The 18,583-nt window shown below is 31.3% G+C and overlaps 1 protein-coding gene across 1 annotated transcript; it reads right to left on the bottom strand.

Moving 5' to 3' along the window:
- Positions 1–285: 285 nt before the first annotated feature.
- Positions 286–16,508, bottom strand: l(1)G0289 (plexin domain containing lethal (1) G0289). Its single transcript, XM_090102960.1, has 12 exons — positions 16,313–16,508; positions 15,198–15,437; positions 10,120–10,230; positions 8,724–8,794; positions 8,503–8,628; positions 7,930–8,122; positions 6,860–7,066; positions 5,941–6,092; positions 5,315–5,387; positions 4,383–4,502; positions 3,810–3,982; positions 286–2,816 (listed from the first exon to the last, which is right to left on the bottom strand). The coding sequence occupies exons 1-12, from the start codon at positions 16,401–16,403 to the stop codon at positions 2,748–2,750; spliced, it is 1,626 nt and encodes a 541-aa protein (XP_089959086.1). The 5' UTR covers positions 16,404–16,508; the 3' UTR covers positions 286–2,747.
- Positions 16,509–18,583: the final 2,075 nt, after the last annotated feature.

Raw genomic sequence — 18,583 nt, 5'->3', positions numbered from 1 at the left:
TATAATTCTCTTATCTTCGAAAATACCTACTCTGGAAATGATTATTTTATGCAAATTGTTCATTTCTATACTATTAAATGAATGAGTCCACACATCAGTTCCACACCATATTGACTGCTTTGGCACCTTCAAAGAATTTTAGGAATAGTATGTGAACTGAGATGGGCTTATTGGGAATTAATGAATTAATAACATAGTATTACCTTCCTAATTGACTAATAAAAGATAAGATATAATAATAAGATGCTCATACCTTCTATAATTTAGAATAAATAAAAAACAGAATTACGATAATGATAATATATTTTAAACGTAATATCACCTTTTATATCGATACAATATAAAATAGTCCAAACCTATTTGAAAAAAAAAAAGATAACATTGAATGTTTTAAATTTACGTTTAAGATAGTGTAACGAAACAACCAAGTAACTAGATACAATAATTACTATAAATATAAAAAAAAAGATGAGTGGGTGACAATGCATTCTTGTGTGAAATACAAACGGTGAAGAAAATAGTGATTAAAAACATGTTTAGAGAAGGCACGTTTTGTAAATTTTATTGACTAAAAAAGAAGAAATCGATTCAGCAAAAGCGATTGGTAGTTGATATTGTTTTCATGAGTAATTTTTATTTTAAAATAGATAAAAGATATATGAGAAATCCAAACAATGTCTTTTTTAAATTTGTTTTTGAGCAAAATGATTATGTATTTTTACTTTGGAAATGAAAACTATATTACTAAAACTAAAATTAATTGACGCATGCATTGTACACTATCGTAATATTTGTTTCCTGTAACTTACAGCTGCCGACAAATAATTTGAACATAGAATTTATCTTTACTTCAAATATGGTATTCCTCATTCTGCTTTGTTTTGCGATAATATTAGTTCTGCAAGAATTTTACAGATTGATCTAAAGTTATGGAATTAACTATGTTCAAGATATTTGTTGTATATATACCCTTTTAGTTTAAACGATTTCCGTCGGTTAAACTTAAAAATAATTACAAATCAACGTTCAGTAAAATTACACTACTATATTATTTATGAAGAGTTTGTAATGTTTAATTATAATATGTCCCTGAGATGTAGCTGATTCACGTTAAGATAAAAGTACCTTGGGAATGCATTCCTTTGGTAAATAATTTTAAGCATAAAATTTTATACAATATACAAATTTTGGGTAAACACTACAAACCTTAATGTAAACTGTAGTCTTATATAGGGACGGACTTATTTTTATTTATTATGATTATTCGAACAGATAATTAAATGCATCTCAAGATACTTATAGCTTTCAAACTTTTTTATAAACCAAAATTAATAAAGATAACCTAATATATGGAAATTTCATGTTGATACTTTTTTAATACTTGACAAGCAAAATGCAACATGGCATATAAAATTGCACAAAAATTTTTCATTTTCAATAAACTTTAAATTTCACTTAAAATAGCGTTATACGTACGTGAAATATTGCATTAAGTGCTAAATAAGAAAACATTTAAAGATATTAATAAACATTAGACGTAATTACAATATAACTATATAACCTCCAGTATTGAAGAAAAACATAATATAAAAATCTAATATTTGTTTTTACCGAGATTCCTTAGGATAAATTTTCAAAATTTAAGTATCGCGATATAATACGTATATTTGAGCTACCGAGGCGTTAGGTAAGGCACTTGTTTGAAGCGATTCGTGTTCGTGCAAAGTGACAGCGAGTAGCGACTTTGGTAAAATTTACACTCATATAGTATCACCGGCTCGTTGTTACTATTTCTGTAAGTATACGGTGTAATACAAGATAAGGCACTATTAGGAAACAGTATAAGGGACCCCAGTATACATATATCTTACGGGTAAGTACACATACCAATTCTATGAAAATTTATTAGTACTACTTAATCTACTGATATCTATGATAATCCGCGTTCTATTGTATTCTTGGTGTAATAAGTTGTTATACTCTTATGTGTTCTAATTTAAAATATGATAAAGGCCTAACACCGATTTATGGTACTATTTTGTACATAATTTCAGATATATGATATAATAAATGATAGAAAAGTATTAATTTTTTATGGAATGTTTTTTTTTATAAAATTAAACATTGATGGTTAAAGTATAGTAGCATAATTAAAGTCATGGAAGTTAAATGAGCATAATAAAAAAAAGTAATCAGTTACTTATTCCGAAAATAATCGAAAAAAGAAATACAATTTCTCGTAATGAAAATTAATTAGTGCATTATAATATTGTAATAATAACATGAAAAAAATAATATCCAATTCATCTGAAATTATACACTAGAAAACATAAGTACATTGTGCAGTCTGACAAGAGCGGACGTTCCAAACCGTTATATTCAAAATGGCGGATTTCAAATATCGAAGTATGTAGCCAAGAAGCTTATATCTAATACACTGGAGATTTCAGTATGAATATTAACTTGTAACAAGAAAATATGACCTTGAATGACGCCTGTATGTTTTTTATCCCTTTCACACCTAACTTGGCAAGTGGGTGTGAAAGGGATAAAAAAACATACAGGCGTCATTCAAGGTCATATTGTCTTGTTACAAGTTTATGTTCATACTGAAATCTCCAGTGTATTAGATATAAGCTTCTTGAGTATAGCAACTGAACCGGTGATGGTGTTGACAGTTGAAGCGCGACCAATGAACAAACCCACTGTAATCAAAAGAGTATCGCACACAACCCTACTACTACACTCTACATGTGGATGGTAGCCGCCGTGTATCGGGCTTCCCCGCGTCGCCACGTCCATTGCGATGGTCGATACTGTAAAAAAAAATTGGTTGTTTGTAAAGTAAGTTTACGTTATCACGTTAAAAATACATTTTAGACATTCCCACCATGCTTAATTTCTCAACTCTGTAGGGATAAAAAACTATTATAAAATTATCCCTAAACAAAAAATAAAAACAGCCGAATTATGAACCTCCTCCGATTATGAAATAAACATCAAGAGCCATTTTTCATGATAACTGATAAGATACCTATGTGATTTATTTATATACATTTATGAAGTTATGTATTATTAGTAATTAATATTTAGATGTGAGATGAAACACATAGAGACAGACGGAAACATCCATATGTATATGTTGCTATCATCTGGTTGAATCTGGTATTTGATTGAATGACTCAAGAAGTTTATATCTAATACACTGGAGATTGCACTATGACCATTAACTTGTAACAAGAAAATATGGCGTTAAATGACGCCTGTATGTTTTTTTATCCCTTTCACACCTAACTTGGCAAGTTGGTTGGAATGACTTGACTCTAATTTAATTATTGGTATAGACTAAAGCCTTGTATCCACTTGAGCATGCTCAGGCGAATGAGCGGCTCATTTGGCCGAGCCGCTCATTCGCCTGAGCATGCTCAAGTGGAAACAAGGCTTTAGTCTATCACACAAAGCAGATACGAAGAGATGGTGTATCATCTTAATATATACAGGGTGTAATCGTTAAGTGTGCACAGGCGATTATTCCGTAACTATTGAAGATATCAAAAAACTTTAACTGATATCGAAAGTACTTAACGTAATGAGTAAAATGACTATAATAACTTTTTAAAAATAAAACGGGAAATATTAAAATTTTTTACATCAATCACTCCCATACATTTTGTATGAGATATGACTATCCCAAACATGTAATATGAAATATTTTGGTTCTTTTTTTTTTACAATGGTATTCCAAAACGAGGACAGCACTTCGAACATTTGCTTTGAATATAAAATGTATGGGAAACTAAGAGGCTCACTCTGATGAGCAGCTGTCCGCTCCTCGTATGCGGGTTCTTGAACGCGTACAGGACCCACGCGGCCGCGCTGCACACCGCAGTGAGCACCGCGAACGCTGCCACCACGCCCCCGATGGCTGAGTGGGGTTTGTCCGTACCGGCGTCCGCGTTCATTTTGGTTCGACTCACTTCTTCTATAAAAAAAAGAAGTAATATAATTAGATATTTATTTTCATAGCATTCAAATTCTTTATAAACATATTTTTTTTAAAGAATAGAAAAAAATCGATCAAGAAGCGGAATTCCGACCCGCGTTCGCATGCTATGCCAGGGCGACTATTTCTCTTGGTCATGGCATCACGCATGAACGACAGGACCGACTTCGATAATTCTTTTTTTGTTGTGTTCGTTATTGCCTGGAGAAGGATCTTAGGAAAGAAAAAAGTTACAGGCATAAAAAATAAAGAAAACATATTATACATAAACATATAGCACTTACTATTTAAACTTTACGCGCTTAACAGTTCGCGCGAGGACAAGACAGCCACTGTCGGTTCAGCTAATATAAAATATATATTATAGATAATAACTTACGTGCGTTATGGCTGTCAGCGTCAGTAACGGTGGTGTAAGCAGTATTGACTGTGTCTGAAGGGGTGGCCTCGTGGGCCGCGGGACATGAACTTTCTTGAGATATAGCCGTCCTTTCGCAATCTGTACACATACAAACATACATACAATCATTATGTATTAACAAACTTACTTAAAAGCTTCACTACTTTTACAGATACGATTCATGAAGTTGTAAATGAAATCAAATATTTCTTTCCTCTTCAAACTTGCAAGGGAAAGGAATAATTAATAAAAAATTTATAAAATTACTTAAATAAATCTTATTGCCCTCGCTCCGTGTATAATATCATCTGTCCAATAAGAAAAGTACGATCTTATTTTGATGCTTTGAAATTATGTATTACGTTATAATTAGTTATTACGTATATTTAAACTGCTTCACCAAATAAAACATTTCTATTCTACTCTAAAATATAATATTACAATTCAAAGTCTAAAAGAAATGCATCGTCCACTTATTCTTTGTATACTTTAACAATAGTACGTCTGAGAAGACCGTATCAGAATTTTCTGTTGCCATTGAGAAAATTATTCGCAAAGCAATTTCAATTCGCATCCTACGTACGGCTCTTATTGTGCAGTAAAAGGGAAAATATATCTGGAAATATCATTCGGAGTTCGAAGAATTTTCTACAATTGAAAACGTATGTATTCAAATGAAAATTGGACAACTTGTGATTCTATTTTGTCGAATATTGAAACGCTTCATATTTATAAAGATGAGTAGATGTATTGTTAAAAAATAGTTACACATTATTTATTTCTATTATCAAATTTAGGGTGGTTAGTTATTATATTTACGACTTGTGTTTACGATCTCGATAAAAACAATAGATTATAGAACTAGATGAAATCAATTATCAAAAGTGAAAAATTGCAAAAAAAAGCCTTACTTTTCATTATCCATTCTTGTTTGTATTTGTCAGTTCCACTCGAGCACTTCTGTAATGTGCTGCACCAAGAGCACTAAAAAGGAAGAACAAATTAATAATGTTAGTTCTTACAGTAGTTTGAATTTTATTGTATATGTAGTTGATGTAGTATGATATATTATGTAGTTTTACTAACATAAGAATAAGTACTACTAACAATATATGGGCAATGCTGCCTGACATAAATAAATAAAATAAAAAAATAAATAAATTACATTTTATTTGCTTACTAGATTTCCGGCCGCGATTTCGCCCGCGTTTTTTTAAATTTCAAGGTCACATGGCAATACCGTCACGTCATGGAGTAAGGCAACGACTTTGGTATCTTTGAATCTTGTCAAAGAAGATTTTAGTGTATAATTTACTAGCGGTCCGCCCCGGCTTCGCCCGTGGTACATATTTCGCAATAAAAGGTAGCCTATGTTCTTTCTCAGGGTCTAAAGATTATCTGTGCCAAATTTCATCAAAATCGGTCCAGTAGTTTATGCGTGAAAACCATACATACATACAAACCTTTCCTCTTTATAATATTAGTATAGATAAGGTTTTAGACACATCGGGAAAGCTAGAAATAAATAAAAACTAACGTTAAAGCTGGTATCGTGGTTGACGCATCCCTCACAAGTGTCGTACTGCAGGCAGGTTGGTAGAGCCGTGAGTTTCAACATGGTGTCGCTCGTGATCTCGTAGTTCTTGAACGACACGCGGTGGTACTCGTATATCGTCTTGCGTCTTAGATCTGGGTGCAAATAATACCAAATAATAACAATAAAATCTTGATTTTGCCAAAAATATTATAGCTTACTTAATTATGTACAATGTGCCTTGAACTAGAGCTTATCTGTAAATTAAGAGCCAGCGTTTCTCCTTATGAATGAATACATTTAAATGTACCAGCCAAACCAAAATTACACTAAGTACTTAAAAATATTAGAATTTAAGCTTAACAAGGGTAGTGAAAATAAATCAGTATAATACAGTTTAGTAGTAAATGTCTCGGTCTGGCAGGATACTTATGGCTCATCACCAACTTGACCCTAACGAAAGTCCATTGGTCGAACATTTGTATGAATAATGCTTCTAGTTCTACCCTGTACCCCTGTATAGGACACTGTACTTCACTAAACAGTTTAGTAGTAGTATTGTTGAAAAATGTATTACTTGTCAGTAAGTTATAAAGAGATTTATAGCATTCAAATGCTTTATAAATAAGAAATAAAAAAAAAACGAGGCGGGATTTGAACTCGCGTTTTTGCCATGTCGGGGCTACGCCTGGCCTAAAATATCTGTTAAATACTAAGGGCCGATTTTTCAATCCTCATTGGTTAAAATTTATCCGTCCAATAAAGTATTACACGAATATTTTAAAATGTCATCTGTAAACTGTCATATACGGACAATTAGAAAACATTTTTGAAATGGTCGTTTAATACGTTATTCGATGGATAAGTTTTAACCAAGGATTGAAAAATCAGCCCTAAACGAGATTGTGAATGACAAACTTACGCAAGAAGCTTTTATCAGCCAGATAAGCGTCACTTATTCCCACTTTGACGGGATGCTCGCTGTCGTTGATGGCTTGCACCGCTATAGGTATGTCCTTGTATGCGAACACGATGTCACCGTTTTTATACAATATCGCTGCGAACGTAAACTTTTGTGTCGCATTCTCTTGCAGTGTCACATTTTCCCAAAATACCGCGAATTTTTCACCTGCAACCAAGATACTTATGTATATTTGTTAAATATCTTAACCTTTTTTTGCAATATTTCATCAATAATATTATGCCCTAATTCCAGCAGGGAAGAATATAAATAACCCCGAAATCTTCAGTTTATGATATTATGACTTGGTATTGTCTTTAATTTTTATAATATTAATTTACAAGACAGACTTTATCATCATCATCATATTATATCATCTTATCTTTCTTTTATGGTTGGTATTTCACACAGTAAAATGAGTTAATGTACCACACATTGATGCCTTGTTGATCGTTCAACACTAGCTCAATAAAGTGCCAGTTATCATAACTAAAAACTGATGTTTGTTATACATTTATTACTAACGTATAATTAGAAATGAATACTAATTGTCCACAATGGAACAAATGAAAATAAATAATAATAATAAATTTTTAAAGAAAATCATACATACGAATTTTATTTTTTGAACCATTAAATGTTATGTACTTATAATATTATCAGTGCAAAACCCTTCTTCAACTTCGTTAAACTCATACTCTTATATTTTAATCTTAATTAAAAACGAGGCGATTGACCCTCTAATGTTTAGCCTGTCTTTATCAATCATTTGGAGGTCAGTGCCCTGTCATATTTATAAACATTACACCCAATTACCCTTTGCCACATATTTGTGAACTTGTATATTTCTGATAAAAAATCTGTAGACACATGAAGTTAAATACGTCTAGTATTCATTTAGCCATATCCTTTATTATTCTCATTTCCATTTAATTGTTCTAGCAACGATCGATACTATGAACTTTAATTGTTCCTATTGATTTTATAAATACTTGATTTAGTATCGACAATGAACACCATATATATCTTACCATCATCATATTGTTTGACGAAGCTGTCGTTGCCCAGCGTTGTGTCGAAATTGGCCATAAGTGGGGCTATGTATTGTGTGGCGGCAAGCCAATTGTGCACGTGGTCACCGATGTAAATAAAACCCCCGGTCGCTACAGTTATATTCTTCACTGGGTGACCGTAGAACGGAAAGTCGAAACTCAATTTTATCGTCTGTAAAGAAACCCTCCACGTCAATTCTCTGCATACACGGTGATTCATTAAATGGAATTTGTCGTTCATACGACGCACATCGAAATGATAAAGCCTGAGTTTAAACAAAGCGAGACAACAGTGGAAAATGCGTTGCCGCAACATGTTTTAGAATATAGTTAAGAGGATTGTTACGTTTCAATTGGAAACATGCATTATGATACATCCATCGAAAGCTGACACAATTTGTAAGCGTACCTACACATTTTAGGTCAATTATTATTTGTAAAACTTTTTTTATTTTATTCTTATGCGAGATTTTTCACGAACATAAATTAATGAAGTCTCTTCAACGTGACAATTCACAAGTAAATTACGTAATAACCGAGAACAATACTAACAGTAGCACGGCGATGTGAATTGCTGAGGACATCGTGAACTTCCGCCTTTTGTAGCGTAATGTTTTCCCAAAAATCTTTGAACGACTCCTTGCCCAAAAACGTGCTATTGTAGAAAACGTGATGATCCTAAAAACGCGAAAATATTTAACATTCGTTATTATTATATTATGTTTAAAAATCAGTATTAAAATCAATAGATATTCATGAGTTAAAGTACTCACTTCTGTTACGTTTGATATATTTTCCTTAGCCTTGATCGATTGCAACGTATCATTAAATAAGTCGCTAAAATCTGAAATAAAGCGAGGTAAAATTACCATTTAACAAGGAAAACATGATTGAGGCAGATAAAGTAATTATTTTAAATTCATATTTAAATAAGAACATATGATTGATAACCACAAAATTTCATTAATATCGGTCCAGCCGTTTCGAAGGAGTTCAGTGATAAAAAAACGCAGAGTAGAAATATTATTAAAAAGATAATCATAATTTTACTTCGTTGAAAGTTATGGAAACAAACCATTGAACTCGGCACACTTATATTAGGTTTTTTATAAACAAAGTTTATCATACATAGTATAAATATTTTTCATAGATAAGTTCTTCTTAATAGCAGGTTATCGCAGAGAACTCTAATTTGTGGTGTGAATAATTTCTCTATATAAATATGTATTATCAAATGACGTAAACATGCATTATTGAATATTTTTGAATTACTATAATAAGAGACACACTATACTAAATAATAGCAAACAATTATTATCTTCTTATATATAAAAATGAATCGCAAAATGTGTTCGTAAGCGCATAACTCGATAACGGCTGAACCGATTTCGATAATTCTTTTTTTATGATATTCCTTGAAGTACGAGGATGGTTCTTATTTAGAGAAAACGTAAACATGTACCACGGGCGAAGCCGGGGCGGACCGCTAGTAGTTTATCAAATAACCCCGCAAAAATAGGAAGGCAAAGATGGAAAATTTCCGATATGACCCCTAGTTGTGAACCACCAGGGGATCAACTTTATTTTAACTTTATTATCCCGCGGTTTCAACCACGCGCATTATTGATAGATATATGAGTTTTTCCTTTTTAATCCTGTGGGAATATCAGTATAAAAAATAGCTTAAGTTACTTCTTAAAATATCAGCTAGCTGTCAGTGAAAGTCACGTCAAAAATGATTAGCCGGATCAGACAGACAGACCAAAATATTAAAATTAATATTGCAGTTCGCACAATGCACACCTGGGAGAGGTAGAGCTCTATTGTTTTCGTATATTATGTACAGTGTATGTTATATCCATATTATGCCTTTCGTAAAAATCGACTATTTAAATATTACAAACAGACACTCCAATTTTATTATTTTATATTCCGGTCTGATCCACTTCGTGGGGAAAAATAAGGTTTTCCACAGTCAGCAAAAGAGGTTCAACATCAAACACAAAAACATATACTTAAGTATACCTATGTATATCAGGTTTTTAATAACATTAACTCTGCATAATACTATCAATAACATTATAATCTTCTGTTGTGACTGCAAATTATTCGTTTTTTAAAGGTTATTGAATTTTTTTTAATATTTTTGATGAAACATCAAGTACTTACCGTCATCAGCTGTAATAGGGTCGCTTACTTTAGGCGTATTGCCAGCCGTAACGTTAGCAATACTTGATGGCAATAAAGGAGTTTGGGTAACAACCGTCGTCACATTTGATTCTAAAAAATACAAAATAATGATTACTTTTACAAAAACAAAACATAATAAGACAAAATATGTAATACATAATAATTCGCACTTTCTTAAGCAAAAATAAAATCGCAGCGTCTTTTATACTTATTGCATGTTTTATGAAAAATACATTCGCCTTCGCGTTGCAAAAACTGTTATTGTTGTGAAAAGAAACGACGAGAAAGTAAATAATGCTAAAAGGCAAGCGTCCCTGATGGTTCAATTTAAAAATTGTGTAGCTTATCCAGTATCGAAACTGACGGCATTGACCTCGGTATGTTTCGATAGGTACTGCAGTAGACTCTCTGTGACGTTTATCATCGGTCAAAAAATATCTTCTGCATCTTAATAGGCCTTACTTTATGACGCGTTGAGTGTTGCTTACTTTTGTTACTTCATTGAACTGCATGTCATTGTCATCGGTTCAGTGGTTTAGGTGAAAAGACAGACAGACACACGGACAGACAGACAGACCGACTGATAGATTTACATTCGCATTTATAATATTATATTGTAGTGATGATTAAAAATTGTACGCAGATCTCAACTTATTAGAATACATTATATGTATAATCAAGAAATAATATTAAAAAATTGCACTTCTCAGTCAATGGGTAATAATGCCACATAGGTAATTCATAAGATTCAAAAAAGCACAATTTATGATAATACACAATAATAAATACTTATTCATTGCTTTAGAAAATATTCAAAGGTCAAATGTCTAAAAATACAGAGATAAAAAAACAAGAAGATCGCGTTGCGATATTCAATTATAATTAAGGTTATAAGTAAGTACTTTAATCAAAAAAATACAAAATCATCGAAAATATTTCACTGAAACATAATCACATTCGGGAATTTATTAAGGTAAGTTTAAAAATTAAAATCCTGTGATCAGTGTTGATGTTTACTCAAGAGTCAAGAGTCAAGATAGAAGTTGTTTTTATCCTCGTAACATATCGAGTTTCGAATTGTAAAAAAATCACCTTTTGTACGTCATATTTTATTAACTGGTTTCAAAAAAATAGTGAATAATATACCTTAGTTATTTTTAATTTTATCTATTCGAGTAGGTAGTAGGTACTCGACGTCGATAAGAATTCTTTATTTTTTGTTTGTTTGAGGATCTAAAACTTCGGAGATACTTCATAAACAACTTTAAAAGTAGGTCGTCGTTTTATATTTTGGGGTTTACCAAGTTCAAGAAAAAAAAAACGCTAAACTTAAAAGTAAGAATGGAAAAATGAGCTATATTTAACAAATTAAAAGTTAAAACTCCTTTCCTAAAGTCACGTCGAAGTTTGCGATTCATAATACATAAAATGTTTTCTTATTTTAGGCATCGACATCTACTTGCCAGTATGTTATTTTAACTTTTTGCAGGCAGTTTGTTAACAATAGTTTATTATATTTTGCTAATAAGAAAAATATTTAAGAATTTTCGATTTACAAAACCATGAAGACTGTGTTCCACATGGAGGTAAAAGTAGTAACCACCTATTAAGTAATCTGTGGTAAACGGCACAAAATATTTACTTAGAGGTACCGACTTCAAACTGTGCTTACTGTAATAAGTTAATAATTTTTGTATATGCAAGGGCATATTATTTGGAATATAAGCCTAATCAATAATATACAAGATTGTTAACAAATTATAATATTCAGAATCAATCAGAAGAAAATTATAATGGAAAGCATGGAAAATAATAAATACTTTTAATTACATATAAAACACATAAATTTTTTTGAATAATTTAAGTACGACGAACCCCATTAGCGTATAGAGCGTTTAATTAATTCGTTCTAACCCATACATAGATGATAGAACGTGGATAGAACCAATTAAGTTTATAGGTAAACCAGAATCTGATGGCAATTAGGGAAATCAAAATTTTGAGTGTGCAAACCTAGGGAAAATGGACTGAACGATCTTGATACTACTTATTTTTTTTATTTTGTCCTCAATATCATTAGTCACATTACATAAGTAAACAATACTGTACTTAGTACATATTATGTACATACATAATGAGATATCCACGTAATATTATGTAGGTACACACTTACATATATAATATAAATATTACTTTTATATACTTAGGTAATGTTATTATTTACATTATATTTTATCATTATCATTATGCCATGTAAAAATATGGATGTAATGATAATGCAGATCCAAAGTAGTTTGCTTATAATCTATACTCTATACTAACATTATAAAGAGGAAAGGTTTGTATGTATGTATGTATGTATGGTTTTCACGCATAAACTACTGGACCGATTTTGATGAAATTTGGCACAGACAATCTTTAGACCCTGAGAAAGAACATAGACTACCTTTTATTGCGAAATATGTACCACGGGCGAAGCCGGGGCGGACCGCTAGCTTTTTTATAAAATAAAATAAAACCATGTTTATTTTCGTAAGTATTATTATTGGACTTGACGAATAGCCGTATTGGAAACTCCTGTAATAATTTTTCATAAAATTATATTGTAAACAACAAACAATATAATAGTTACCTACAAATAATATTATTAATTTAAAGTATCAAAACGGGTAAGTCCAATTTACCAATAAAATTTTCAAAATTGAAAATTGTGATGTGTTTGACCCTTCTTCATCGAATGTTTTTCTATACACATTATAAACAACACCTCTTGCTTGTGATCGCAGCGGCTTTTTCGACATTTTCGAAGATTTTTTAGACAAAATCCTAAAAATTATTCATCAATTGCAAAGAAGACAAATTATTTGACAACCAATTTAATAGTTGTCAATTAAAGTTGCCACATGAAAATCTTTTATTTCTTTAATATAAATATGCCATCAGATTCTGGTAGACCTATAGTTAAGGACTTGTTTAATATATTTTAAACATTGTTTGTGTTCTTCTGTTTATTGATACGACCTCAATGATGCATAATCGCGATAATTAAACTTTTCCTGTTAGGTATATTAATAAAGTTTAAACTCTACTTATTTTATTTTAGAATTTTGAGGAAAGGCGATGTTTTAACGCGGTAAATAAAAAGGTACATAATATTTTATAAGAAAACTTTTGATTTCACCTTAGTTCATTGTAGATGATTGGTAACATATGTTATTGGTTATATAACAGAAGCCTGTTAATAAACGCGGCCTTCGTTATTTCAACTGTCGCGTCGCATGTAGTTCATACGACCATAGGTACTTACTATTTTTTTATGTATGTACTGACGTTTTACTAATATCAGTGAACTTTGAATTTTACTCGTATAGGTATTTTACATATTTTTTCTCTAAACATGTTATACCTACAGTAATATTGATGAAGCTGAGGAAACATTAACCGGCTCAAGCGTACGTCTTTTCTATACGTAAACATGTTTTTATGAACTGAATTGCGAAATTAGTACCTACTAATATAAAACGTAAATGTTATAAGTATCGAATGTGAAAGAGAAGTTAGAATGCGCATGGGTACTTTTCGTTTAACGGATGTAATTCCGGCGTGTGCCTATCTGTTAATTACACAATAATTGTAAACAGGTACGTGCAGTGACGTAACGGTATTGCAACGTTGTAAATGTATAAGGACTACAAAATTAAGTTGCACACTTATATCTGCTAGTGCTGACGCATTAAGGAAATCCCCGCGTCACAACTGTATTTGTGGGGACTACTCATTTCAGATTAATCAACAGATTTACAACAATATTTTTAGAGTTTTAAAAATATATATTTTTCCTTACGTAAATTAAAGATACGGAAGAGAACGGAGAGTTAATTCGAATATTCAATTCACAAACAATAATTTATTCAAACAAAACGTCCTCATGACCGTCATCTTGATAATAATATTTATTATAACAATAATTATCTTATTCTCTATATCAAGGTGGAATTATATCACGCTATGTATTAAAGAGAAAATCCTTGTCATCCATGCGAATGATATTTCTTTCATTGTTTCGCTTATAACTGCCTATTTTATTGTTACCGTTAGATAAGAATTAAACAATACAATCGTTTTGAGGAAAACTATTTCTTTTATGTGCATAATTTTATGGATAATATCACGTTATGATGTTAGATATATTATATTCTCTATATTATCATATTTATACTAAAACGTTAATGTAATGTCAATAGCCATGAACTCGAATAATGCTTAGGTTATCAAGTTTTAATGGCGCCTAACAAGTCGTCATTGTAATAAGTAGACATTTATGCACTGTACATTTGTATGCTGGTGTCGTTTAATATTCTCTACGAAGGCGACAAACATTGTTTTAATTAGTAAGGATAGCATTACCAGTACATTAAATTGTACTTAACAAATAAAGACTGACAAACGTCCATAGAAATTGTTTAGGAATTTAGTAATACATAATATGTATATAATATATATGTAGTATACATATACTATATAAAATGAAACATCTGCAGAATTACAGAATGCAAATAACAAGAATTTATAATAATGTTTTCTATACCTTGAAACATAAATGTAACATCTGAATCAATATGTTGTTCATGATTATATGCGTACGAATAGCTTTACACATAATTTATGGGCATATCAAATTCCTCTGTTTGAGAAAAATTATATGAAATACAATTTTTGTACAATACATATTTATTTAATATAAAATTTAGGGATTTTGAAGAGGCAGTTGATAAATAAGTTTTTATAAATTATAATGTGACAAACAAATCTTATATGCAACTATTAGACTGTTAAATAATGTGAAAGTTACTGTATGTTATCAAGTAGAAATTCTGAATAGATTTAAAAGCCACATAGAAAAAAAATATTTAGAACTTGTATGTTGTAAAGTGTATTTGTAGAAAGATATAGGACACATTTTCACAAGTAAATACTGAAAGTGTCAGTAGTGATGGAGATTTGTACAATATATCACCCAATTGAATTTAACACTATACATGCTAATATGTACTTACTATTCACATCACTGGTTGTATTGCTGGTAACCAGTGGTTTATTCAATTGCGGAGTCATCTCTTTTGTATCGGTCACATTAGTTGCACTTATAGTCACAGTTGGAGTCATATTTGTAGCTATGGCACTTGCATTCTCAACGCCAGTGTCTCGGCGGAGTCTATCATGTTTTAACAAGTCAAATTCTGGTCTTACAAAACTATGACTTAATGGACTATTTACAAATTCATATTCTACATAATCTGAAACAAGAAAAGTATGTGTACTTCGCTTCTTCATAAAATGAGATTTACTAGATTTTTCAAATAGACAGAAGGTATTTTATACAATAATAAACATTCAACACTACAGGTCAAATATCATAAAACAATACAGCTTTTTATATGGAATTGCTCTATCATTGATGTTAATAAATATTATTGAATCTATACTTTAAAGTGGTATAACTGCACTCATGGTAACATTGATTATTTAGATGTTAATGTAATAACCACAACCTTTTTAGGGTGTAAATGAAATATAGAAATAGTATGTTACATACATTCAATGATTAAAGGTTTTAGCCCCTAAGTAACATTTAGGTAAAATATGTATTTTATGATAAATATTCAAAATACTTTTTCTTAAAAAAATATGAACATACAACATGGCTTTTGAATTTTGAAAATTTTTTTAAAGAACAATATTTTTTAAGACAGCAAGTTGGTTTATCTAATTTGTTTCAGTTTGCAGATTCGAGGTGTTATTAAAATATTTTATGTTATTTTACAATTCCTAATACCTATATGTGCATATATCTAACAAAAAAACATAATGGCATTTTTAATTAAGGCATTCATTTGTATTAGGACACATGAATGTACCGTAAATGTACAATATACACCCGGAATTTTAAATATCTAAAAAATAGAGGACTTTCCAAGTATAAAGTTCTAAAAAAATGCGAATATACACGACATGATAATATATTTCTAAATAAAAGAAGATTAAGCATAAGGTGAAATGGAAAATAGCGCCTTCTTGTTTGTTCCAGTATTTACGTCACTACAATACAACAAGTGATCATAAACCTCCAAACTAATACGAAATATTTTAACATTTTAAATAATTAGAGTACCTGTTACAGCAAGATTGAATGTTAGCGCCAATAACAAAAGTGTTAATAATAATCTCGTGGCCGTCTTCACTTGTAAAGAATCCATTTTCATAATGAATAATAATGGATAGAACGGGTGGTTTTTTTTTCTAAGAAGTTAGAATGACATATAACACTTTACGTTGACGTTATCCACGCTGGCGATAAACGAACTGAATTTGAAGTATAATTGAACTGAATTGAACGCAGTACAAAGTATGAACCATAAACAAAACGAGTCGTGATGTGAACGAGTAATGATTGATTTCAATTTACAGAGTGTAAACTAGATTGCGTGCCGCGAAAGGGGTCCCGTATGGCGCTGTTGGCGCCTAAAATCACAGAACAGTAAAGTAGATAGAAGTGTGATGTGGGCGTGGCCCACGTGTCACTTGTAAGGTAAGATCACCTAACTTGCTCTCAGTTGTGCGCAGAAAAATATTCGAGTCGGTTGTCAGCTGTCAAACCTTTTTTCCGTATTTATTCATTAATTAGGACGTGTTGTTCGGTATTAGAGTGCAAAAATGATAGCAGACGAAATAATATCAGCAATGGAGGCATTTCATACCATCGGTAAGTCTTATTTTTATTTATTTTAATTATATTTTATGTTATAACTTCGCTTGTCGTAATTTGTCAAAATTGTATACAAATATCTAGTCAAAATGAACCTTAATCCATAAGAAATTAGTACTATTATAGATTGAACAGCAAACAAGACTTTCTGGAATATTATTGCAATAAACAAACGAATGTCGCTTTAGTGATGCTTGTGGCGCATATCGACAGTATCGATACTTTAGAAAAGACAAACATTATAAATATTAAATTTTATTTTATTTTTCCTTAGCTTTCATTTGTCCAATTTATTTACAGATTTCCCAAAGAGGCTAATTTAAAAGAGAAATGGATAAATGCAACGTGACGAGTTAACTGAATGCCGAACAGCACTAAGCGGTCTAACAAAGGCCACCGATACAGTAAACCTACGGCAGTTCCAAGATTTAAAATAATGCATATTTTCTGTTTGTATTTTTTAAATATAGATTAATACTATTCTATTCCGTTTTTTATTTAATAATAATAATATAAAAAGACGTACTTAGTAGTAATAAACATACTCCAAAATGTGACACATTATACTATACTCGTATAATAGAAAGAAAAAAAAATACACAAAAAATATTTATTTGTGAATTATCGATATCTCGATATCGATAACAAGGCTGACATCCCTCAGGGCATAGCATCAGATAAATATCAAGTTAATGTCATTAATGTTGAGTGACACAAATTTCAACCTTATCTCTATGTGTTGAGGTTCAAAGTTATATCTATTGAAAACTAACGCCCTCTGTTGTGGAGTAGCTGAATGTTTTTCGAATTTGGAATTTCTGTGCAATGAGAAACAAAACAGCTAATATACCTAGAGATGTTATACTAAAATAAACCGTAACATGGTACGTTAGGGTACATATTGAAATGCTGAATTTATAACCTAAGTCAGTTTTTACTCAAATTAAGCAGTCCAATCAAAGGCATAGTTTACTTGTAGTGTACTGTATAACTATCGGTTTAAATGTGTGGCTTTGGCGACACTGGTTTTCATACTAATTATGACATTAAAGCACTTCTATTTGTTTTTATTGTTCTGTGCCTAAAATAATGTTGCCAATGTTATTTCTTACATCAATTTCAAAATATTAGCTAGATCATCTCAGAACAAAGGGCGTATTCAGAAAGAAAGCTTGAAACTTATAAGCGCTTATCGGCGCTTGTCATGTTCATATATTTTCCTGCGCGGGTTACCAGCGCTGACAAGCGCCGATAAGCGCTTATAAGTTTCAAGCTTTCTTTCTGAATACGCCCAAAGAATCATAGATCATAGATGCTTAGAGTATATATAACAAGTATATATATTACTCTAAGGGCGTATTCAGAAAGAAAGCTTGAAACTTATAAGCGCTTATCGGCGCTTGTCATGTTCATATATTTTCCTGCGCGGGTTACCAGCACTGACAGGAAAATATATGAACATGACAAGCGCCGATAAGCGCTTATAAGTTTCAAGCTTTCTTTCTGAATACGCCCTAAGGCTAGATGGCTACGTGGCTACGGGGAATGAGTGGTAACAATAATATATTATTTTATCCAAAGGCGTAATCACAGACATCATACAGTGTGGAAATTTTCGATGGGCCCTGAAGGGAAAGTGATAGAAATACAGAAGATGTTGATGTTCACTTCACACTA

The sequence above is a fragment of the Colias eurytheme genome, chromosome 1, assembly GCF_061535395.1.
Source record: "Colias eurytheme isolate Ceu_HAF_F1 chromosome 1, ilColEury1 Martin Lab GWU primary, whole genome shotgun sequence".
Classification (NCBI taxonomy): domain Eukaryota; kingdom Metazoa; phylum Arthropoda; class Insecta; order Lepidoptera; family Pieridae; genus Colias; species Colias eurytheme.
Note: the sequence above shows the minus strand (reverse complement) of the source record. Positions and strands in the feature narration are given on the sequence as shown.